The sequence below is a fragment of the Stegostoma tigrinum genome, chromosome 12 (genome assembly GCF_030684315.1).
Source record: "Stegostoma tigrinum isolate sSteTig4 chromosome 12, sSteTig4.hap1, whole genome shotgun sequence".
NCBI lineage: Eukaryota > Metazoa > Chordata > Chondrichthyes > Orectolobiformes > Stegostomatidae > Stegostoma > Stegostoma tigrinum.
In genome coordinates, this window is record NC_081365.1 from 70444870 (window position 1) to 70469035 (window position 24166).

The 24166-nt window shown below is 46.4% G+C and overlaps 1 protein-coding gene across 7 annotated transcripts in view; it reads right to left on the reverse strand.

Annotated features, from left to right (window-relative positions):
* Positions 1-24166, reverse strand: part of shroom2a (shroom family member 2a) — a 191374-nt gene that overhangs the window by 54549 nt on the left and 112659 nt on the right. Inside the window, exon 1 of one of the 7 annotated variants that reach the window (XM_048540708.2) lies at positions 7668-7886. The exons of 4 other annotated variants lie outside the window; for them this stretch is intronic. In XM_048540708.2, the coding sequence (XP_048396665.1) occupies positions 7668-7669 (2 nt within the window). In that variant the 5' untranslated portion in view covers positions 7670-7886. Of the gene's footprint in view, positions 1-7610; positions 7887-24166 lie in introns of those variants that run through there. 2 more of the 7 variants (XM_048540707.2, XM_048540709.2) reach the window with 2 other exon arrangements.

Genomic DNA, 24166 nt, shown 5'->3' on the forward strand with positions numbered 1-24166 from the left:
CCTGAACTGCCCTCAAATGAAGTGGTGTGCTAGGGTCAATGAAGTCACCCTTAGGCCAGGCTGGGTAAGGATGGCAGATATTCTTCCTAAAAGGAGAATAGTGAGTAACATGGGTTTTTTTTACAACAACTGAGGGCAGTCACTGAGAGCAGATTTTATCCCATACCTTATTAGGGGAATCAACTGGAGCAGCTCTTGCTCTTAGATGGGTAAGACAGACCCTTATGTTGCTGCTACAAAGCGGGTTAAGGGAGTTCTCCCCCAGTTCCCAAGTCATAAAGACAGACTAGCTGCTCATCTTATCATTGTGGGATCTTTCTGCATGCAAGCTGGCTGTTCTGTTTTCGACATTACAGCACTGACCTCAAAAGCACACAACTCCACTGAAACTGGGGCAACGCAAGTTGATAAACGTCGCTTATATAAATACATTGTCACCCTGCACAAAATCTCACTCTATCATTACCGATGTCTCTCTGCTGGCCAACTTTGCATTGCAACTTGGCCGTGGCCTCATCACTGATCTCCCTCACCTCTCCGTACAATCCTTCACCCTTAAGACCTCAAAGCTGCCTCTACCCACAAAGCTTTCTGGCTAGGACTGTCTTCTACATTGCCAGTATTTCACTTCCTCCCATGACCCAGGTCCCACACTCTGGGGTTCTCTACCTGAACCTTGACTGGCTCTCCTTTAAACTCTTCGCAAAGTCCTGTCTCTCTGGCCAAGGTTTCTGACATCTCATGCAGTTGACTGGACTTTAGCTGGATATAGTATTGTCGCATGCCTGCGTGAAGTTCAACAGGGAAGCCTGAGGAAAGGTCATTCTGATTTCTCTCCACAGATGCTGCCAGGCCTGCTGAGCTTTTCCAGCAACTTCTGTTTTTGTTTCTGAAGTGCAATGGCAGATGTTGCACTGAAGTCACAAAAAAACTAGCATCTCAAATGGCCTTTACTTCAAAAGGGAATGGAGTACAAAAATAGGGAGGCTTGATGCAGGAAGGTGGTTTTCCCTCCCGGGAGGGGCGAGGACCAGACAGCATCATCTCAGATTGAAGGAGGATGGGGAGGAGCTTGAGATAACAAGGTGTAGAGCTGGACGAAGAACACTGCAGGCCAAGCAGCATCAGAGGAGCAGGAAGGCTAACTTTTCAGGCCTAAATCCTTCATCAGAAATGGGGGAGGAGAAGGTGGTTCAGTATTTTCAAGGCTGAGATGGATAGAGTTTTAATCAGGAATGGAATCAAGGGGAAATCGGGAAAAGGCAGGATAGTGGAGTTGAGGATTGTCAGATCAGCCATGATTTCATTCAGTGGTGCAGCAAACTCAACAAACTAAATGGCACAGTTACGCTCCTCCAGTTTATGGTTTTATGGCTGTAATGAAGACAAGAAGTAGGTACAACTGATTGCCATTGATAAACTGCAAGGGGATTTGGAATCAACATTAAGCAATGGAGCTCATTTCCTGCCAATCATAGAATCTGATTACTTCCACAATGCGAATAGGGCTTCCAACGATCCCGCTTGAGCACTTTGAGGGAAATGGGAACATCTGATGTAGCACCTTTTTGGTCAGCAGTGATCCTCAGGGCTGAAGGGCAGTGAAATCAAACCTTAGACTTCAGCACGTAAACTAGGCCGGCACCGCAACCGAGGGAGGCTACGCTGTGGCAAGTTCAGGCTTTAAAACAAAGCCTTAAATCAAAAGGTGCCTCGATTCCCTCAGATAAATGTCGAGGATCTCCTGCGCACTGTTGGAAAGATGTCCAACATTCCTGCCTCTGCCGAGAAGAGCTGGTGGCTTCAATTATTCACAGTTTGTTGGCGCTTCCTGTGCACAATTTGGCTGGTGTGTAACAACACAAAAACAGCAACTGATTGAACCTTAAACAGTCTGCCAAACTTGAAGCCAAACTAAGATGCTATATAAGTCCACGGACCTCTTTCTTTCGTAACAAAAACACACATTTAGATTCCTGCCCAAAGGTGCACTCTCATCCTGGTGGATTCAAGCCAGTCCAGTCACAATGGATATTAACCTCAATGTCACATCGATGTAAAACAATACATAGCCTGCAATTCTGTCCATAGAGCATGAACCTAAAGTTAGAAAGGCAAGGCCACAGGTCTGAAGTTGCTTCCCCAGTTTCTGCGAAGGGAGCGCAGGAGTTGTAGGAAGGTTTCGGGAGTTCATTTAATCTTGCACATTGTTGTGGAGAGGTAAATCTCTCCAAACATTACATAATACTGTTGACATGTTGCCAATTTTCTTGAGCGACTGTGAGAAAACGAACTTGTTTCTTTGTGAAGCCAACCAGCACAACACAAACTGCAACACAACAATGCACAGGTAAAAGTGATGGATTTAAGCCAACGTGCATAAAAATGAACAGCAAACTGCATTTGTATAGTGCCTTTACATTAGTAAAGCATCTCAAGGTACGTCATTAGCTCACCACACGGTAAGTGTTTTTGCAGTGAACAGGACAATATAGTTACCAGTGACGATACCAACTTAAAAAATGGCACCCTACCATGCAAGAAGTATATTGGACTCTGTAACACCCACAATAATAACTGCATTTGTACAGTGTTGTAATGTAGCTAAATCCTCCCAGCCACATCATACAAATGTAATCCAAATCAAATTGACACAGGTCACCCAACAAGACACTCAACTGAAGCAAAACTATGAGAAAGGATTATCACGTGTACAGTAACAGCATAAAAAAGTGCCCCATCACCCCCACAGGACAACAGGCCATCAATAACAGCTTCACCAGGAATGCCCACAGCCAGAGATTACTCTTTTAAAAAATATTATCCAAGAAAGGACTCCATTCTTTAGTTTCTTTCCTCCGTGGGATCAACCCTTAATCAAAATACGAAGCCTCTCTCCAGCACAATGGAGGTGGAAACTGTCGTACAGTTTCTAACGGCATTGCAAGCCCACACCCCTGCCCTGTTCTTGGGTTGTTGTGTACAAACGTCAGGCAGTCCAGGATCCTGCTGCCATGAGGTGAATACAGTGGCATTCAGGATTGGAACTGCTGACATTGTTTGAAGAGTTCCTTTGGAAAGCGCCAATCAGTCCTCCCGTGCTGGTCCTGCATTCTCTACATGCCATCCTACATCAAGACCCCACTCGCCCATCAGCCCTGATGCTCACAGACCCACACTGGCCCCCTGGACCTGAGGATGTCAGACGTAAAACTTTCACCCTCATGTTCATATCCCTTTATGAATGTAGCAGCCTCATTCCCATTATATCTCTGTACTGTGATACAGCAGGGTAACAGGCCCTTCTGTCCAACTAGGCCATGCTGATCATGTTCCCAAACTTAACTGGTCCCACTTGCCTGTGTTTGGCCTATATCCCTCCAAATATTTGCTATTCATGAACTTAACCAAGTGTCTTTTAAACATTCTAACTGTGCCCACATCCACCTCTTCCTCAGGAAGCCCATTTCATACACGAACCAAGCTGTATAATAAATTTGCTTCTTATGACTTTTTTAAAATCTCGCTCCTCTCACCTTAAGAATATTCCCCCTCTTCTTAAACTCCCCGACTTCACTTTATCTCTGCCCATCGTGATTTTATGAACCTCGAGGAGGTCACCTTTCAACCCCCTAAGCTCCAGTGAAAAAAGTTCCAGCCTCTCTTTATGACTCAAACCCTCCTTTCCCAAAAACATCCTGGGATGAACACAGCAGGCCAAGCAGCAGAGGAGCAGGAAAGCTGACATTTCAGGCCTGGATCCTTCGTCAGAAATGGGGGAGGGGAAGGGGATTCTGAAATAAATAGAAAGTGGGGGAGGCGGATGGAAGACAGACACAGGAGAAGATACGTGGAGAGGAGACGGACAGGTCAAAGAGGCGGGGATAGAGCCAGTAAAGGTGAGTGTAGGCGGGGAGTGACAATGGAGGTAGGTCAGTCAAGGGAAGACAGACAGGTTAAGGAGGTGGGGGTGGGGGTTTAGTTGGGAGGAGCGGATAGGTGAGAGAAAAGACGGACAGGGTAGGGAGATGGGGACGAGTTGGGCTGGTTCTGGGATGCTTTCGGGGGCGGGGAGATTTTGAAGCTTCTCCAGCATCGGCAGTTCCTACTATCTCTGTCTACCTGTGATGCAACTTTCAAAGAATTATGTACTTGAACCTCCTAGGTCTCTCTGTTCTACAACACTACTACCCAGGGACCTTGTTTGCTTTACCAAAATGCAACACCTCGCAATTATTCAAATTAAACTCCATCTGCCGCTCACTGTAGCCTGAGAGCTGACCCCGTAAAACTCTCCCCTCGCATGCCCCTACCCTTTACGTCCCCACAATCTGTGGCTGTGCCTTCAGCAACCTACCATCAGGAATACCCTCCCCCAACCAGTTTCCCCCCCCGCCACCATCACCAAGATTTCATTCTGTTTTAGACCCCTCTCTTCAGCCACGCCTACGGCCACCACCATTCCAAACTTCCCCTTCATCGATCAGGATTTGGAATTTGTCCATCACTCTCTGTGAAGTGCCAAAGGACAATTTTCTCAATTAAAGGCCCTACATAAATGAAAATTGTTGCTGTCCAAAGTGCGCTTCAGGCCATTTTGAATTTGGATAATATTCAGGGTAGGCCCTGTTGAATGATTACTTGTCCCTATATCACTCATCAATATGGAAATCAGCCTTTAAAACAGTGTTTCTCCGTTTACATTGAGACAGATTACTTTGTTTCATTGCTTTCAATCCTTAAAAAGGCTCACCAAAGTCAGGGTGTTACCATGGCAATGCATGGGGCTCTTACACATTACAATGAGGTCGATTTTCTTGCCAATAGCCATCGTCCATGACGTGAAGAAAGGGCAGTGTGAGACAGGGGATGAAATCAATAATCACTTTGGCAAACCTGTGCCCCTCTCGAATTTTTTCAACCCAATATTCCCAGCTGAAACCTCCAGATCTTCCCTCTGGTTTCAATCCAGGCCACACACCCCCCAACTTGGCGCTGTTCAGTCAATTCAGGAAATTCTGGCTAATGTCTTGACACAACATTTATTCTTCAACCCACACCCAAGAGCAAGGTACCTGGCCACCATCTCACGGCTGCCAGTGGGATCTTGCTGTGCACAAATGGATTGTTATCACTATATCATGAACAACAATTCCATGCCGTCTAAACAAAAGTTCTTTCTTTTGTTCTGGTCGTGAGGTACGGGTCCCAATGATTTGTTTTGCCTAAGGTTCTGAAAGGGTTAATGTAGGAGACCTCATTGAGGTCCCATCAGACTGATGATGGCATCCACACTTGGAGTGGAGGTAAGGGAGAACATTGAAGGATGTCATCCAGATCCACGGCGACAATTCTCCCCACAGGCTTAGTCACAGTGTTATTGCCTACATGTCACAGTTACCTAACTGTGATCATACAATGAGCTACACTGTGTGAAGATAAGGGCCTCTTCTTGTTAAGGCTCATTAGTGGTTGTTTCTTTATGACTGTAAAGGGAATAGCCTGGTTAGCTCGGTCTCAAGGCAATGGGAATGGAGCCAGCATCGATCCACCCACAAATACCACAAACCTCAGGCGCGATAACCATGTGCCTGTGTGCACTCATTTGCAAGCACTACCAGTGTTAAGGGATAACACAGCGTGGAGCTGGAGGAACACAACATGCCAGGCAGCATCAGAGCAGGAAAGCTGGCGTTTCTTCAGCAACCAGTGTTACGACACAGCCAGCCCAGGAATGCAGCACGACATCAACTCCCACAGCACCTGCATGAACCTTTCAAGGGGAGGGGGGATTTGGCGGAAATCCCTGTGGAAACTGGAATGTGAAGCACACTAGCAATGCTCAACAAACTCTGAACAACGCTTGGACTGAGTCAACAGCTGACAACATATTACATAAGGATACGGCAGCTGTCACACAGCTCCAGGTGCTACACACTGATCCAAACAAACAGGGCTCTTGTACAAAGCAAAATATTCTCAACTTTAACCTTTCCATTCGAGGCTAAGAGCCAGAGTGGTGTTGCTGGGTCAGAGGGGCCTTCTTTCTCATGGGACGTTGTTCCACAGCCCCATTCTGACCCTCTTGGAGGGACGTAAAAGACCCCATGGCACCACTGGAGGAACAGGAGTGTTATGCCTGAAATCCTCACTCATTTTTATCTCCTACCCCACATCAAAACGACATTACTAAAAGGGCTTCAGAGATAGTAGTAAATGCAGGTGTTGGAGAATCGGAGATAACAAGGTGTAGAGCTGGATGAACACAGCAGGCCAAGCAGCTGCAACCGCAGGATGTGCTACAACTGCCCCTTCACCCTCATCCCAGGCCCCAAGACAACTTTCCACATAGAGCAGAGGTTCACCTGCACATCTGCTAATGTTGTATACTGCATCCGCTGTTCCCGTTGTGGCCTCCTCTACATCGGGAAAACCAAACGGAGGTGTGGGGACCGCTTTGCAGAACACCTACGCTCGGTTCGCACTAAGCAACTGCACCTCCCAGTCGCGAACCATTTCAACTCCCCTTCCCATTCCTCAACCGACATGTCCATCCTGGGCCTCCTGCCACAATGATGCCACTCGCAGGTTGCAAGAACAGCAACTCATATTCCGCTTGGGAACCCTGCAGTCCGATGGTATCAGTGTGGATTTCACAAGCTTCAAAATCTCCCCTCCCCCTAGCGCATCCCAAAACCAGCCCAGCTTGCCCCCGCCTGCCTAACCTGTCCTTCCTCCCACTTATATCCCTCCTCCCACCTCAAGCCCCATCCCCATTTCCTACCTACTAACCTCATCCCACCCCCTTGACCTGACCGTCCTCCCTGGACTGACCTCTGTCCTCCCTAACTCCCCACCTACACTCACCTTTACTGGCTCCATCCCCACCTCTTTGACCTGTCTGTCTCCTCTCCACCTATCTTCTCCTCTATCCATCTTCTATCCGCCTCCCCCTCTCTCCCTATTTATTGCAGAACGACCTTCCCCTCCCCCATTTCTGAAACATCAAGCTTTCCCGCTCCGCCTGCTGTGTTCATCCAGCTCTGCATCTAGTTCTCTCTAAAAGGGGGCTGCCCACTTTCTCCCCCTCAGTGACAGTCTTTGGGAGCGTGCTGCGCTGCCCTGCTCAATTCCGATGACAAGCACCAGCAGCTGCTGCCAGTAAAAACACCCGGCTGCCTGTTTGTGACACCCTGAGTTCGCAAAAGGGTGCTATGCAAATGCAAGTCTTCCCCAGCTTTGGAGAGGGGGAGGGCCGCACATGGCTGAAGCCATAACTGGATAAGGCACACTCCTCCCCGTAGTCTGGGGGAGAGGGAGGGAGAAGAGAGAACTATATTTGCAATGCACTGCACCACCTTGGGCACCTGTGGCATTAAGCATGTTGTCCAAGGGAGGGCTGGAAGAGGGGGAGGTGGGCAAGGCTCAGACAATGGCAGAACAGTGAGCAAACAGGCAGAAGACACAAAGACGATAACCAAGGAAAACACACTCCCCAAGATAGATCAACACGGTCAGAACCTACCTAACTGGGAGGCATTTGCGTGGTGGAGAAACACAGATCAAAAAACAAAGAACAAAAAAAGTCAAACAGCTCACACCCCACTTACAGTCCGAGGAAAGCAGACAGTAAGCTGTGAAACTGCAGTCACCTCGCCCCAACGCACATCGAGCCTAGTCTGTGGATTCCTCCTCGCAGCCATTCAGACAGTAACAATGGAACAACTTCAAGCCGGCCTGGTTCTCTCACTGACTCCACAGGGCTGCAGCAAACAGTGTTGAACAAGGGACGCAGCCACACACATGCAGGGGGCACCACATTCCTCACGTTAGCTCCAACCCGGGGCTCAGGCCCTCCTCTCAGGCAATCCCTTGTGATTAAGTCCACCCCCTCCCCAACACAGCCATCGATGATAGGCTCTCGGACTGAGTGCACACAAGCCGACTCAAACCCCATGCCTCTCCTCTGAAACCATGGCAACACATGTAACCCACTTCGTCAGCATTAGCAGCATAACAAACAGCTTTCCTTCCAGGTATTAATGGGGGGGTAGGGGGTGGAATGTGTCAAGGGTTGACATTCTCCCACCAAAAGCTGAGCGGCTGCTTCTCTGCCACACTCCCTCTCTTCCCATTTCTCCTCTGCCACACTCCCTCTCTTCGCATTCTGTAACCAATTACTACTTGAGGGAATAAGCCAAATGACAAAGAAGTGGGGAAAAAAGGTTTTGTGTTTCAGCTGTAATACAAACTGTACCCCCACTGCAAAGAAAAGCAAATCATTCGGTCTGATTGCACCTTGCTCCAGAAGCTCTCTGGGATAAGGGTTGCTGGTCCAATCAGGCTGCCGTGGAACACTCAACCATAATCACTGAGATAAGGCAGCTAAGTAAGCGTCCATAATGTCTTGGGCAAGGATAGAGGAGAGAGTGGGGAGAGCGCGGTCATTTTCAGGATGGCACCTGGTGACTAGTGGGATTCTGCAGGGGTCATCAGTGTTGGGACCACGACTGTTAACATTATTCGTTAACAATCTGCATTAAGGAACTGTTGCTATGTTTGCAGACAACGCAACGATAGATGGGGGGGAAACGGATAGTGCTGAGGAAATGGGGAGTCTGCAGAAGGACTTAGATAGGCTAGGAGAGTGGACAAAGAAGTGGCAGATGAAGTACAACGTGGGAAAGTGTGACGTTATGCACTTTGTTATGAAGAATGGGGCACAGACTATTTTCTAAACGGGGAAAGGCTTCAGAAACGTGAAGCACAATGGGACTTGGGAATCGTAGTTCAGGATTCCCTTCAGGTTAACACGCAGGTTCAGCTGGCAGTTAGGAGGGCAAATGCAATGTTAGCATTCATTTCAAGACGGCTAGACCAGAGGAGCAGAGATGTGCTGCTGAGGCTGTATAAGGGTCTAGTCTGACCGCATTTGGAATATTGAGAGTACTTTTGGGCCCTGTATCTAGGGAAGAATGTGCTGGCCTTTGAGGGGATTCAGAGTGGGTTCACAAGAATGATCCCGGGAATGAAGGGCTTGTCATATGTGGACTCTGGGTCTGTACCTGATGGAGTTTAGAAAGATGAGTAGGGATCTGTTGTAACTTACAGAGCACTGAGAGGCCTGGATACAATGCACATGGAGGAGATGTTTCCACGAGTAGAAGAAATCAGGACCTGAGGGGCACACCCTCAGAGTGAAGGGACAACCCTTTTAGAACCGAGAAGTGGAGGTATTTCTTCAGCGAGAGTGTGGTAAATCTGTGGAACTCATTGAGACAGAGGGCTGTGGAGGCTATGTCATTGAGTGTATTTAAGATGGAGATGGATAGGTTCCTGATGGGGGGGAGAAGTGGGGGTAGGGGTAAGGGTTACGGGGAGAAAGCAGGAGAATGGGGTTGGGAAATTTATCAGCCGTAATTAAATGGGTTTAGTTATAGTTGAGCAGACTCGACGGGCCGAATGGCCTAATTGTGCTCCCATATCCTATGTTCAGCAGCTCAGGACAAAACAATCCTCGAGGTATTTTTGATTAGATTAGATTCCCTACAGTGTGGAAACAGGCCCTTCGGCCCAACAAGTCCACACCGCCCCTTGAAGAATCCCACCCAGACCCATCTCCCTATAACCCACACACCCCTCGAACACTATGGGCAATTTAGCATGGCCAATCCACCTAACCTGCACATCTTTGGCCTGTGGGAGGAAACCGGAGCACCCGGAGGAAACCCACGCAAACACAGGGAGAATGTGCAAACTCCACACAGACAGTCGCCCGAGGCTGGAATTGAACCCGGGTCCAAATGTTTCCCTTAAATGTTTGTTTTTAAAATGGCGAGTCATTTGCAGACTTTATTGACCATCTTTCATTGCCAAAGGATTGGTCTGACTGAAGAAGCCTGAGTTTTATATCAGTAAGGGTCCACTACATTGGTGATACTGAAATCACATATACACCACAGCAGGTAAAAACATGCTTCTGTCGCAAAAAGTTGTCAGCAAAACAATGGAGTGTCTATCTCCATTCCCACACTGACATGATCATTCTGTTCAGTTTATCTTAAAAGGAACAATTTGAACTCTGGATTCCTGGTCGGGTAATTTAAGCACAACGCCACCACGCAATGTTATAACGGGGAGGTATGGCTCATTAGCCACGGAGACAGTCCAAGTTTGAGATTAAAAACTGCAAGGGTAGCAGTAGGGCACCACAAAAGCTCCTCTTTCCCAGTTTGAGAATCACGAGAGAGAAGTAACTTCGGGCATGCCCAAAGAGGTGGCGCACCCGGTCCTAGGCAACGGGTCTTCACCCCCGTGGAGAAACCAACAGCAATGGTCTATGTGCCTTTCCCCGGAGAAAGGCTGCTCGGTTAAAGCACACACCAGCTATTTGAGGGGCCTTTGGAGTGACTGCCAGGATCTGGTACAAAAGGGCCCCTTAGAATCTCAATGACATGCGTCAGTCGGCTTTTTGACAATGAGCGATGCAGACAGGACTTCTGCTTAGAACCACTACCAGTGAAGCTCTAAGAGAGTGCCACGTTGTTCGAGGTGCCACTCATCAGAGGGCAGGTTCATCAGGGCCCTATCTGTTGGTTCGAGTGGACGTGTGAAGTCCCATGGCACTATGTAAACAGGAATAGCAGCATTCCCCCTGACATCCCAGGCAATATGTAGCCCACAATCATTAACCAAAGCAGATTATGTGGACCACCAACTGATCAGGGTCTGTGGGATCTTGCTGTGTACGAACTGGCCGCTTCATTCCCGACAGCCAGGGCTCTTCGAAAACACCTGCAGAGTGTTTCGAGAATACCTCAAGGTTGCGAAAGGAGCTATGTAAATTCCTGTCGTCTTTGAACAACGAGATCCTATCAGCGGCACAGGGAAATTGTAGTACGGTAATCAGTAGGAACACAATCTGAGGCGTTTCAAGAGGCATGAAGGATCCTAGTAAGCATAAAGTCTTTCTTTCAGACAAAGGACAAATGTATACATGGAAAATTCCAACCTGCTGGTTATACAGCTGGGAGTTTATGAGCAAACCAGGCCATTAGGTTAGACTTCCGGAGTTCAAAATGGCCATGTAAACAGACGCCACTAGAACAGGCAGGTAGAGGGCAATTACAAAGCTGCAGCACACACTTCAGGGGCTCTGGTGACACACAGCCTGCACCAGCGATCCTCCAGAGGTTAACATACATTATCAAAACCCATGGATTACATTACTGCCATTAGGCAGGCTGATCGAAACGGCTGTCTCGGGGTGGGGGGAGAACCACATTTGCAAGTTTCAAATGTCATGCTCATTAAGCGGAGATTTGCTTTGAAAATGAGTCTCAGTGCGATGAATGCAAGGTAACAGCTCAGAAGGTTAATGCATTCCCATTCCCAGTATGTGGTGGCGCAGAAACACACTACAGTGAAGGTACTGATTCCTCAGGGATGCCCGGGAACCATCAGAAATTGGAACCCGACTGAAAATCTTGGGAGAAAAAGAAACGTAGGCATTTCTAAAAGAACGTTTTGTTGCACTCTCTGAAAGCTTTCCTGTTTGTCAGTCACAAAGTACTGAAGATGATGGAAAATAGGTGAACTGGGATGACACATGACTAGAGATGACGCGGGGGGGTGAAATGAGGGGGATCAGAAGGTCAGACATAGGGTCTCCTGTATAAGTGAGATACTTGTAAACAGGATCACCAAATGTAACAACCACTGTGCACTGGAATTACCACAGAAAACGTGCACTGGCGTTACCATATACAACATGCTGTGCGCAAGGATTTTCACGTACCTTTGTTAACATGTACAAAAATTGACGCCCAGGTGACCATGGGGTTGCCGGGGTTAGCCCCCGGGGCTGGCCAAGTGGAAACTGACCAGCTTAAACCGCTTTCCCGCTCACTGCACACCCACTATTTTTAGTCAATCACAAAGACAGTGGGTTCTATTCCCTTCTGTGCTACATATTCGGGGACATCTGGGTCACCAAGGCGGAATCAGAACGCTGGAGGTTAAAATACTTCACGATTTTAATAAATCCTTCCTCACAATTGAAAGTGTTCAGAACAGAGAGTCGGACTTCCACTCACCCAAAAGGTACCTGAACTGGAAACACATACTATAGTACCTTAGCAGAAAGGAACCTCAATTTTAGAATCTCTCTCTGGGGAGACTGCCCTTTTCAGGGATTCCTGTAGCAAGGAAGTTTTGAGTTCAGGTATCAGGTGTGTACAAATGAGACCCATGAAGCTGGCAGTGCCAACAGTGCATTGGGAAGCGGCAGAACAATTCCCAATAGTCCACAGAACCAAAATCAAAGCAACAGCTCACTAAGAATATAAGTTCAATATAAAGAGGGTACATTGCACCATGGCAGCACTTCAGTTCCCAAGGCACCTGTTCTCTACAGCTTTTAAATCATTTCAATTCTCCAAGCATTTGTACATCACAGTCTCTGGAAGTTTCCACATCGGTGCTACTTTCCGGGCTGCTGTTTCACCAAGTCACCCATGTTGACTCTCACGTAAACTGTGCAGACTGAGCCGTTCCAAAGGCCTGGATGGCCATCCCCCAGTGGATGCTGGGAGCAATGTCTGCACTTCAGGCACCTACACTGGGACCAGGGGCAGCCAGAACCTGCCAGGCAGGAAAAAAAAACACAGATCTGCCTGATTTGCCTAGGCATCCTAACAGTTACACGTTACAACAAACATGGAGGTGTTGACTAATCGTAGCAAACCGATTCACAAAAATCCACAACAGATCTAGATAGAGAACAAGAGGAGCCATCAATGGAGGAGAATTTGGGGCTGCATAGGTCCTATATCACCTGCTATTCTCCAGCATGCCACCTTTACCATATCTCATATGCGAAATTACTTGCAGATTCTGTGTTAAAACATTGTTTTCTTTCAGAAAACACTCGTATTTGTGACACAACCTGCTCCAACTATTTCCCCAGCGTGCCTGTGCCACGTCTAACTGTGGATTCACTGAATCATGGTTTGAATTGATGCCTTTTGGAGTTCGAACCATGGCCTCCTGTTTTGAAACAGCTCTTCTGGTCCCTTCCCTTCATGAACAGCAACAGTCACCATCAGTCTAAAACAAGTTGTCTTTCTGATTGATGCTTACAGCTAGATTCCAGCTCCCGATATTAGTGCACACTCTCTCATACACACACACACACACACACACACACACACGTTCACATTGTTTCCTGAGCACATTCTTTCATGTCAGTATTTCACTTCAATTTTCCCTTTCTCACCTCAGACTAAAACAGACACTAGCCTTTCACCCTCCAAAGCAAAACTCCCTTAAGAGGCAACCATTCTGAATGGAGGATGATCGCAATTAGAAGCAAGGGCAAGGCAGATGCGTACACAATGAGTGGGTTATTTTTAAGCATCTGTTTGTGAGGGGGTTTTACTCTGTCAATGCCAATTGAAGCTTGAACTATTCTCTCTGAATCCCTCACAAGCTGAAGCACTGTGACGTCAGATTCATGGGACACAGATGAATTCTCACATGCAACTTTCACCACAATTTGCGTTTATATAGACTCCAACTCGCAGAAATCTCCCAAGCCATTTCACAGGAGCATAGTTGGGTCACGAAAATGGGCAGCAACTTTGAGAGCTTGATCAAAGAGGTACTAAGGAGCATTGTCATAGAGGCCAGAGGGGTAGGAGAAATGGACGGGTTTAGTCACGGGTGCCAGTCACAATCACCAACTATAATTGGCACTCACTCGAAAAGGTGAAGTTTATCGAGAGGTTTTTTGCATGCAATTCTGGCTCATTCCTGTGCCGCCATTCTCAAGTGGACACTAACAAATCAGCTTGGGAGCAGTCATTTTGGAGAGGGGCAGAGAGGACAAAGTACTGCCATTGGGATCAAGGTGGTGAGTGGGCAGCATTAATGTACAGTAAGGCAAGGCAACTTCTCTCCTTTTCTTTCAATCCAGTAGTTACTAGTGAACTGGTATGCTCCTCCAGAGACGTGTGGGAGATCAGGGAGAAGTCAAATGTCCTTTGGTTCCACACATACATTCCCTCCTTTGTCCTGGAGGGGACCCACCCTTCGCCAAGCTGAGGGCAACATGATATAAATATTTAAAATTATGAGGGGCATGGATAGATGGACAGTCAGGATCTTTTTCCCAGGGGACCCTAGTTTAAGGTGAGAGGGGCAAAGGCTAACGGAGATGTGTGAGGCAAGGTTTTTACTCAGATGGTGGTAGGTGCCTGGAACGTGCTGCCAGGGGAGGTGGTAGAAGCAGATACAATAGCAATGTTTAACAGGCGTTTAGGTAGACATGTGGACAGGCAGAGAATAGAGGGATACAGACCATATGCAGGCAGATGGGATTAGCCTAGAATGGCATCATGGTCAGAGGTGAAATGGTGGGTCGAAGGGCCTCTTCCTCTGCTATGTTCAAATCATTGTCATCAGGCCTGCACTGATCAAAGCGAAGTTACAGTCAATGCTCATTATAAACAGTGCAGTGAAGTAACGAGGCGCATGTCTGCTGTTCTAATCACAAGCTGCTTCAGAGATTTCAAAAAGCACTCCAAACATTTTTACAAGCTGCAGTTTATGTGCTGTGTAACATGAAACTTGGTCACTGGAAAACAGATATGACAGTGATACCGTGGACAGCAATGTGGTACCACAACGAGGACTTCAGCAATTCGAAGTGCTCGAGACAGCACTGGGAATGGACAGTAACAGTCAGCGTTGCCAGCAATGCGTATGCACTAAGACTAGTAACCGTATGGATGCGTGTAACTGCCAACTTGTTCATCTCAAGGTTGGATGTCTGTCATTACTGAACTAAATCCTGAGCCTCAAATACACGAGGCCAGAAGACCAGGAGCAGAAGTTTGTCCTTGAACCTACTGAGCGTGCTCGGCCATTCAATACGATCATGGCTACTCCTCAACTACACTTTCCTGCTTTTATCCTATAACCCTCAAATCCCTCACTCATTAAAAATCTCCCTCTCTCAGCCATTCATATTATTGAATGACCCAGCCCCTACACCTCAGATTCACCACACTCACAGAGACAATATTCCTCTTCCCAGATGATACCGTCTGGCCTTGGACTCTCCAAGAAAGGGGAAAACAACCTTTCAGTATCTACCCCTTCAGGCCCTGAAAGAATCACGCAGGTTTCCACAAGGTGGTCTCTCGTTCCTGTAAATACCAAAGAGCACAGTTCCAACCTACTCAACCACTCCTCATAAGGCAGTCCCTCCACGCCTGGGATCAGCCGAGTGAAGCTTCTCTGGACTGCCTCCTACGCAGATTGCGTATCAGCAATACCTAAAAACGAGGTAAGATTAGCAACTTCCAGCATTGCTAGTGGCACAATGTGGCATATTGCCAGGCATAGGGCAATCTCATTATCAAAGGTAACAGACCATACTCTGCAAGAACACACACAATACCCTAGCACCTAAACAATACCAAGACCAGTACTTTAAGAGTTACTTATGGCAACTATTCAGTAGTCTTAGTGTATATGCAAATCAAGCTATGAAGACTCCAAAGGTGTTCTGCTTAATCATAAGATTTGATAAGAATGATAAAAATATTAGTGACTGAAATATACTGATCTATAAAGGCATTTTGTTTAGTAATTCACTCAGAGATAATGGGAACTGCAGATACTGGAGAATTCGAGATAACAAGGTGTGGAGCTGGATGAACACAGCAGGCCAAGCAGCATCTCAGGAGCAGGAAAGCTGACGTTTCGGTTCTGGACCTTTCTTCAGAAATGGGGGCGGGGGGGGCGGGGGTAAGGGAGCTCCAAAATAAATAGAGAGGGGGGGAGGCAGTGATAGAAGGTGGATAGTGGAGCAGATAGGTGGAGAGAAGATGGGCAGGTCAAGGAGGCAGGGATGAAGCCAGTACAGGTGAGTGTAGGTAGCGAGTTGAGATGGGGTTGGTCAGTAAGGAGGGAGGGGCGGGTAGGTGGGAGGGAAGACGGACAGGTCATGGAGGTGGGGATGAGGGGGAGGGGCTGGCCTTGGGATGAGGTCAGGGGTGGGGACGTTTTGAGCCTCGTAAAGGCCACATTGAGACCATTGGGTTGTAAGGTTCCCAGGTGGAATATGAGGTGCTGTTCCTCCAGCCTTGAGGTGGCATCGATGTGGCACTGGAAGAGGCCCAGGATGGACATGTCGCCTAGGGAGTGGGAGGGAGAGTTGAAGTAGTTCGCAACTGAGAGGTGTTGTCGCTTGTCGCGAACCGAGCATAGGTTCCCAAGATGAGACGTTCCACTCCCGGATATCCCAGATGTCCTCGCATTTCAAGGACCGCAATTTCCCCAACATCATTAATCTCCTTCTCTCCCGTCCCCAACATCATTACTCCACTTCTGTTTCACAACAGCATCACATAGACAGTGCCTGTGCGAGAGTGAGGGTGAGGGTGAGAAAGAGAGAGAGAGAGAGAGAGAGAGAGATACTGTGCATGCATATTTGTGTGTGTGTGTGTGTGTGTGTGTGTGTGTGTGTGTGTGTGTGTGTGTGTGTGTGAGAGAGAGAGAGAGAATGTATGTGAGCGAGAATGAAAAACGTTTTCTTCATGAAATAGAATGCAAATGTGGCAGAGTATGAGAGAGAGTGTGAGTGTGTGTGAGAGAAAGAGAGAGAGAGAGACAGACAGCGTGCAGTTGGGACAGTGTGAGAAACAGAGTGGCAGACAGAGCGCGTGTGTGAGAGAGCCTGTCAAACATTGTGACAAGAGTAAGCCATTCAGTCCCTCTAGCCTGCTCCATCAAATCAGTAAGATCATGGCTGATCTGTGCCCTAATGCCATATACCTGCCTTGGGCCCATCTCACTTATTACCTCTGCTTAATAAAACTTCATCTATCTCAGAACAACCGAACCAGCATCCATTTCTGCTTGCAGAAGAGAGGTCCAAGCGTTTACCACCTTTTGAGTACAGAAGTGCTTCCTAACATCTCTCCTGAAAGGTCTGGCTCTAAATCGCACGTGTGCCCCAAGATCTAGAACCTCCAATCAGTGGAAACAGTTTATCTTTATCCGCTTTGCAGAACACCTCCGCTCGGTTCGCAATAAACAACAGCACCTCCCAGTCGCAAACCATTTCCACTCTCCCTCCCATTCTTTAGATGACATGTCCATCATGGGTCTCCTGCAGTGCCACAATGATGCCACCCGAAGGTTGCAGGAACAGCAACTCATATTCTGCTTGGGAACCCTGTAGCCCAATGGTATCAATGTGGATTTCACCAGCTTCAAAATCTCCCCTTCCCCCACCGCATCCCAAAACCAGCCCAGTTCGTCCCCTCCCCGCCACTGCACCACACAACCAGCCCAGCTCTTCCCCTCCACCCACTGCATCCCAAAACCAGTCCAACCTGTCTCTGCCTCCCTAACCTGTTCTTCCTCCCACCCCAAGCCGCACCTCCATCTCCTACCTACTAACCTCATCCCACCTCCTTGACCTGTCCGTCTTCCCTGAACTGACCTATCCCCTCCCTACCTCCCCACCTATACTCTCCTCTCCACCTATCTTCTTTTCTCTCCATCTTCGGTCCGCCTCCCCCTCTCTCCCTATTTATTCCAGAACCCTCACCGATGAAGGGTCTAGGCCTGAAACATCAGCTTTTGTGCTCCTGAGATGCTGCTGGGCCTGCTGTGTTCATCCAGCCTCACATTTTATTATCTTATCTTTATCCACCCTGTCTTTTCCTGCTAACATCTCAAAGACTTTCTCGAACACAATGTCACAAATGGGAGCAACAAGTAAAGATCTACAGACCTGAACCAGCCCACACCCCCCACCCCAAGTCTCTTTGGCCATCCACTATATTTAACCTCATAACCATCTAGAAAGTACCCTAATCCATCCAAAACAAATAACCTCACATTTGCTTACATTGAAATCGCCTACCACAGTTGTGCTCATTCACTTGGTCTATCAATATCCCTTTGTAATCTAATACTACCAATTACAATGCTGCCTAACATTGTATTATCAGCAAACTTGGATACTTGCCTGTCTATGCCATTATCTAAATTGTTAAAGAAATAACATGATTAATTGAGGCCCTAACACAGACCTTTGTGGGACACCACTTGTCACATCCTCCAATATGAGTACCTACCCATTACACCCACTCTCTGTGCACTTCCCACACAACCAATTTCTCAGCAATGTGCCATTAATATCACGGGCTTCTGCCTTCATTACAGTCCCACTGTAAGAGACTGTTATCAAATGCCCTTTGGAAGTCCATATCAACAACATCCACAGACATTTCCCTGTCTGCCACCTTAGCCACCTCTTCAAAAATTCAGAGAGCTTTGTCAGGCATGACCTACCTGTCACCGATCCAGGCTGGCTCTCCTGAATAAACTGAAATATTTGTGCTGTTTCAGTTGCCCCAGCCTTGAGCATAGACTCCAACAATTTTCCCACCACAGATATTAGGCTAACTGGTCTGTAACTCCCTGGTTTACTTCTTTCACCTTTCTTAATTAGTGGAGTTACATGTGCAATTTTCCAATCCAGAGGGATGACTCCTGTATCTACGGAACTCTGAAAGACTACAGTTAGAGCATCTACAACTTCCCTTAATGCCCTCAGAGGGAAACCCTCAGATCCCAGAGGTTTATTGCTCTTTGATTCCATTAATTTCCTCATTAGCAGTATTTTACTTACATTAATTTTATTCAATCCCTGTTTCTGATTCACTATTAAATCACCTCAGGATTTCTGGAAAGCCATCCTCCTTTCTAGTATAAATACTGAGACAAAGTTATTATTCATCACATCTACCAATTCCCTATTGTCGTTGATAACATTGCCACTTTCCGCCTTCGGTGGGTCAACAATGTTCCCGACCACCCCATTTCCCCTTAAATTACAAGAAATTTCTTCTGGAAAAGCTCAGCAGGTCTGGCAGCATCTGTGAAGAAAAAAAAAATCGGAGTTAACGTTTTGGGTTCGGTGTCCCTTCCTCGGTTCAGAGGAACGAAATGTTAACTGATATATTTTTTTCTTCACAGATGCTGCCAGACCTGTTGAGCTTTTCCAGCAATTTCTGTTTTTGTTTCTGATTTACAGCGTCTGCAGTTTTTTCAGGTTTTTAGAAATTTCTTCTTGTGGATTTGATGTCTTTGGCATTAGTCCCTTTTAGTAGCTTTTATAAACTGCTAAGTGACTCTTCTAGACTTTTATCTTTCTTAATCAGCTGGATCTGTGCTTTTTTTTGCACTTTGTAAGCCCTTACTGTTAGCTTTAAGATGTCTCTTATCTCTACGGTTGTCCTTCGCTGTTGTTTCTGTGACTGTTTCTCTAAACATCCTCCACTGTTCTTCACGGTTTACTGCAGTCTCTGCCTCATCACGTTAACGTCGGCCTTACATAACGTTCGGGTTCTACTAGCGGTGGCGGTGGCTCCAGGAGGCGGGGACATGTGTGTGAGAGAGAAAGACAGAGTGTAAGTGTGAGAAACAAAGTGAGTGTGTGTGTGTGTGTGTGTGTGTGTGTGTGTGTGTGTGTGTGTGTGAGAGAGAGAGAGAGAGAGAGAGAGACAGAGAAAGTGTATGTGTGAGAATGCGTGAGTACGAGAATGAGTGTGAGAGAGAGTGTGCGCGTGTGAGAGAGAAAGACAGAGTGTAAGTGTGAGAAACAAAGTGTGTGTGTGTGTGTGTGTGTGAGAGAGAGAGAGAGAGACAAAGTGTACGTGTGAGAATGAGTGTGAGAATGCGTAAGAGTACGAGAATGTGAGTGTGAGAGAAAGAGTGTGTGTGTGAGAGAGAGAAAAAGACAGAGAGAAAGCATGCGTTATGTGTGAGTGTGAGAATGTGAGAGGAAGAGTGCACGTGCGAGAGAGAGAGAGAGAGAGAGAGAGAGAGATGCGTGTGGTTCTGTGAAAGACGGTGTGGTGGATGGTGAAGAGAGTGCACATGCCGGAGAGAGAGAGACACACACTGTGTGCGTGTGTTTGTGAGAGTCTGTACGTATGCACGCGCGTATGTGAAAATCATTTTCCTGATGTTGTGTCTGAGCAATCATAACTTCTGTAATTCCATCCGCAAGCAGGATGTGAACGAGTGGACTCCATTCATTTGTGGAGCAGGGCGTCTTGACAGAAATATTATCCCAGTAGACTGTAGCAAACAATTTGCAGCAATTACTCACAGTCAGTTCCCTGCTGTAGTGTCAGATTTTGAGTTCACTATTACACCTATCATTCACAATAATGTTTGTATCATGTCAGGCAGTGACATTAATCTAGAAATGACAGAATGAGCATTCAGATTTAGGGCATTTTCTTTCATCTCTGATTGCCAGATAATGATTAAATTATAAGGATAAAGGTGTAAATATTGCAGCCAGAAGCACATTCTAAGTAGTAGCTAGCTGTGGTCGTATAGCACCTGTCTGCTCTCAGACAAAATTGGTTCCCAGTCCAGCAACAGCTCAAGTTTAAAACTGCCACCCTGGGGTTCCTGCTGCCCTTTCTCAGTGAATGCCTCCAGCCCTACAACTCTCCTCATCCCAATCCCTTATCATCCCCAAATCCCATCACCTGACTATCGGCTGTCAGGCATTCAACAGCCAAGGTCCCCAAGGCTGATGATTCCATTTTAGACACGCCTGTCTCTCTCTCTCTCTCTTGAAATCACTGCTTAAAATCTCCCTCTTTACCAATCTATCCTAATCCATGGCTTATTGTCAAAGTTCATCTGATAATACTCTTGTGAAACGCGTGATAGTTTTACTACAGCAAAGGTGCTATCCAAACGTACACTGTTACATACAAACACGTGTCTCGGGACCAAAAGTAGACCCTTCAGCCCCTTGAAGCTGCTCTATTGTCCACTAAGACCTTTGCTGACACGTCTGTGTTTTGAATTCCACATTTCCGTCCAGCCCTAGTAATGCTCAATTCTCCTCGCAAACCTGGAGCGTCACCTCCCCGACGCCTATTTCCTTTTCCAAGCTTCGGACTTGTTACGCTCTTTCCATCCCACATCGTTGATATCGGTTTCCCCGAGAAAGATGCTGCCAGGGTGAACGGCAGATTCTCAGGTCACCTTGACCAGCACAAGTTGTTCGAGCCCAGCCCACGCTCGGGAAAATGGAATTCTACACAGTAAAAATGGCACTACTGCATTCTTCACACTCGTCAGCATAGGCCATGGTACTTATTCAGAAACCCGACTCATAACCCAGACATTGGGGGCTCAAATTCCACTGCGATGAATTACATTCAACTAACTTGATAATAAACCCCAAAAGAAACGCCACACAAGAAAGCCCTAGCATTTATACAGTGACTGTGCCCAGTTCTGGTCACCCAGCTATAGGAAGGATATTAGCAAGCTGGAGAGGGTTCAGGAGGGATTTACCAGGATGTTGCCAGGTATGGAACATTTGAGTTATAAGGATAGGCTGGGACTTTTTTCACTGAAGCGTAGGAGGTTGAAGGGTGATCTTATGCAGGTTTATAAAATCATGAGCGACATAAATAGGGTGGATGGTAGGCATCTTTTCCTTAGGTTGGGGGACTTCAAGACTGGAGGCATGTTTCTGAGGAGAGAGGAGAAAGATTTAGAAAAGACTGGGACCAATTTATTTTACACAGAGAGTGGTTTGTGTGTGGAATGAACTTCCTGAGGAAGTGTTGGATGTGGGTACAGTTACAATGTTTAAAAGACATTTGGATAAGTACTTGAATAAGAATTGTTTGGAGGGATATGGGCCAACTACAGGTAAGTGGGACAAGTTTTGTTTCTGATTATGGTCAGCATAGACTTGTTGGACTGAAGGGTCTGCTTCCATGCTGCATTACTCTATGACTGTCACTTACAGCCTCAACACATCCCAAAGTGTTTTCTATCAAATAAAGTTCTTAAAAGTGCAGTCAGAGTTATCATGCAGGGAAACACAGTAGGTCAACATGCACATAACAAGCCCCTCTTAAATAATCGGTTTCGAAGCGAGAAGCTGAGGGATAAATAATGGCATGGGATCTTTTACATCCACATCCAGAGAGGGTAGACTAGACTTTCATTTAACATGGCATCTGAAACCTGCTCCATCCAACAGTGCACAAGGCACTAAATGAGTTTCCACGTCCAAGGTTATTATGGATAATAAAAGCTCATGACGGACAGGGCATTACGATTCCAGCTGATGTCACTACAGGATAAGTCAGAACCCAGACAACAACCTGGCTTGATAGATCACATTTTGATTTGCCTTGGTTTTTAACAAAGTGGTCTTGCACTGAAACCTAAGCATGCAATGCTGCGGATGATGTTTTAAATATAAAACAGGAATTTTTGAATAAAAGAAATGGAAGTGAAGGAGAATAAATCAAACCATATAATTACAGCACAAATTCAAAGATTTTAAACACAGAGGAAAAGTAATCTTATCAATCTCAAAGTTCCCTTTCATAAATCAAAAAGAAACAAAAAAACTTCTGTATTGTGCTCAAAACACACCTCCAGTACATTATACCAAAACACCACCCATACAATACTCACACCAGAGTTCTTCACTCTAATACCTTGTTGTGATTTAAGTCACAAATGACTTCAACTTTCAGACAGTAACTGTAGGTATCTTCTTGCCAGAGCTATTATACATCTGCTTAAATGTGCTCTGCTTAAGTAATCTCATCAGGGTTTTATCCCAACAATTCTGGTCTTCGACAGACAGTAACTCCTCATTCCAAGGTAATCTAGTTTCTCAATACCTTTTCCTTCTCAAGAGCACTGTTCTATACAGCTGTCCTATTCTAAAGGCTTCAGGAATGGCCCAAAACTTAAAGTAAACATTCTAACCCAAAAATCAGCCTCTCGCAGCTTTAGTGTATCCCTTAGGGTTAAAAAGATGTTTCAGAAGACACTAACAAACCTTGAGACCCCATTTACTTTACCAGGCTACAAAACAATCAAGAATAAATACAAGTTCATCAGTAGCACATGGAAACCCATTGTTTCTAAAGCCAAGCCTCAAAAACCGATTTACAAGAAATCACCATAGCTGCAGAAACGTTTCCAAGTTAATTATTCACATTCAGCACAGAGAAAACCCACCAGCTACGAGTTCAGAAACCTAATTTGTAAATATTATTTATTGTAAAGTTAAGACACAAATCCTACAGTTTACATTTCAAGGGTCGTAGTATCAGCGTGGGTCGTCTTCTGGTTGGAATGAGGTAGCAAATGGTGGGCCACAGGGTCTGTGCTGGGATCTCAACTATTTACAGTTAATACAAATGATGAAGGGGCCAAACTTATGGCTACCAAATCTGCTTACGATACAAAGATAGATAGCGAGCTGTGACAATGACGTCGGGAGGCTACAAAAGAGATACTGATATATTAAGTGAGTGGGCAAAGATCTGGCAAGTGGACCGTGTGAAATTGTCAATTAATACAAAGAATAAAATGAATGGTCTAAATGGAGACAGAATGTAGATCTCTCGGATTCAGAGGGATCTGGGTGTCCTAGTGCGTGAATCACAAAAAGACCGGAAATCCCAGTGCAGCAAGTAATTGGGAACGTGACGGTTTATCATGAGGGGCAGAGAATATAAAAGCCAGGAGGTTACACTTCAGTTATTCAGGTTTGATCAACTGACCTGAGGGAGATTGTAAATATGTCTGAAGCAGTTCAGAGAAGGTTTACTATGCCAATACCTGTGGGGATGGTTGTCTTACAAGGAAAGGTTCAACAGGTTAGGCTTGTGTCAGCTGGAGCTTCAAAGTCTAAGAGGTATGATATGAGAGTCACCTCAATGAGATAGATGTGGAGAGGATGTTCTCTCTTACAGGATGACGAAGGATCATCATAGAAAAATGAGAAGTTTGCCCAGTTAGGACAGAGATGAGGAGAGTTTTGCTTCGGAGAGGATTATGAATCTTTGGAATCTCCTCCTCAGGAGGAAGTAAAGGCAGTCTTTTTAAGATTCTTAATAAGCAAGTCGATGCAAGGTTCTCAGGAGCTTACAATGATCAGACGAGCCATGATCTTACTGAACGGCGCAGCACAGAGGCTGAATTTACCAAATGCACTAAACCGGTTCACTAATCCTCCCCCCTCCGGCCAACCCACCCCCCCCTCACAGATATTGACCTCTGCCCTCCTCCT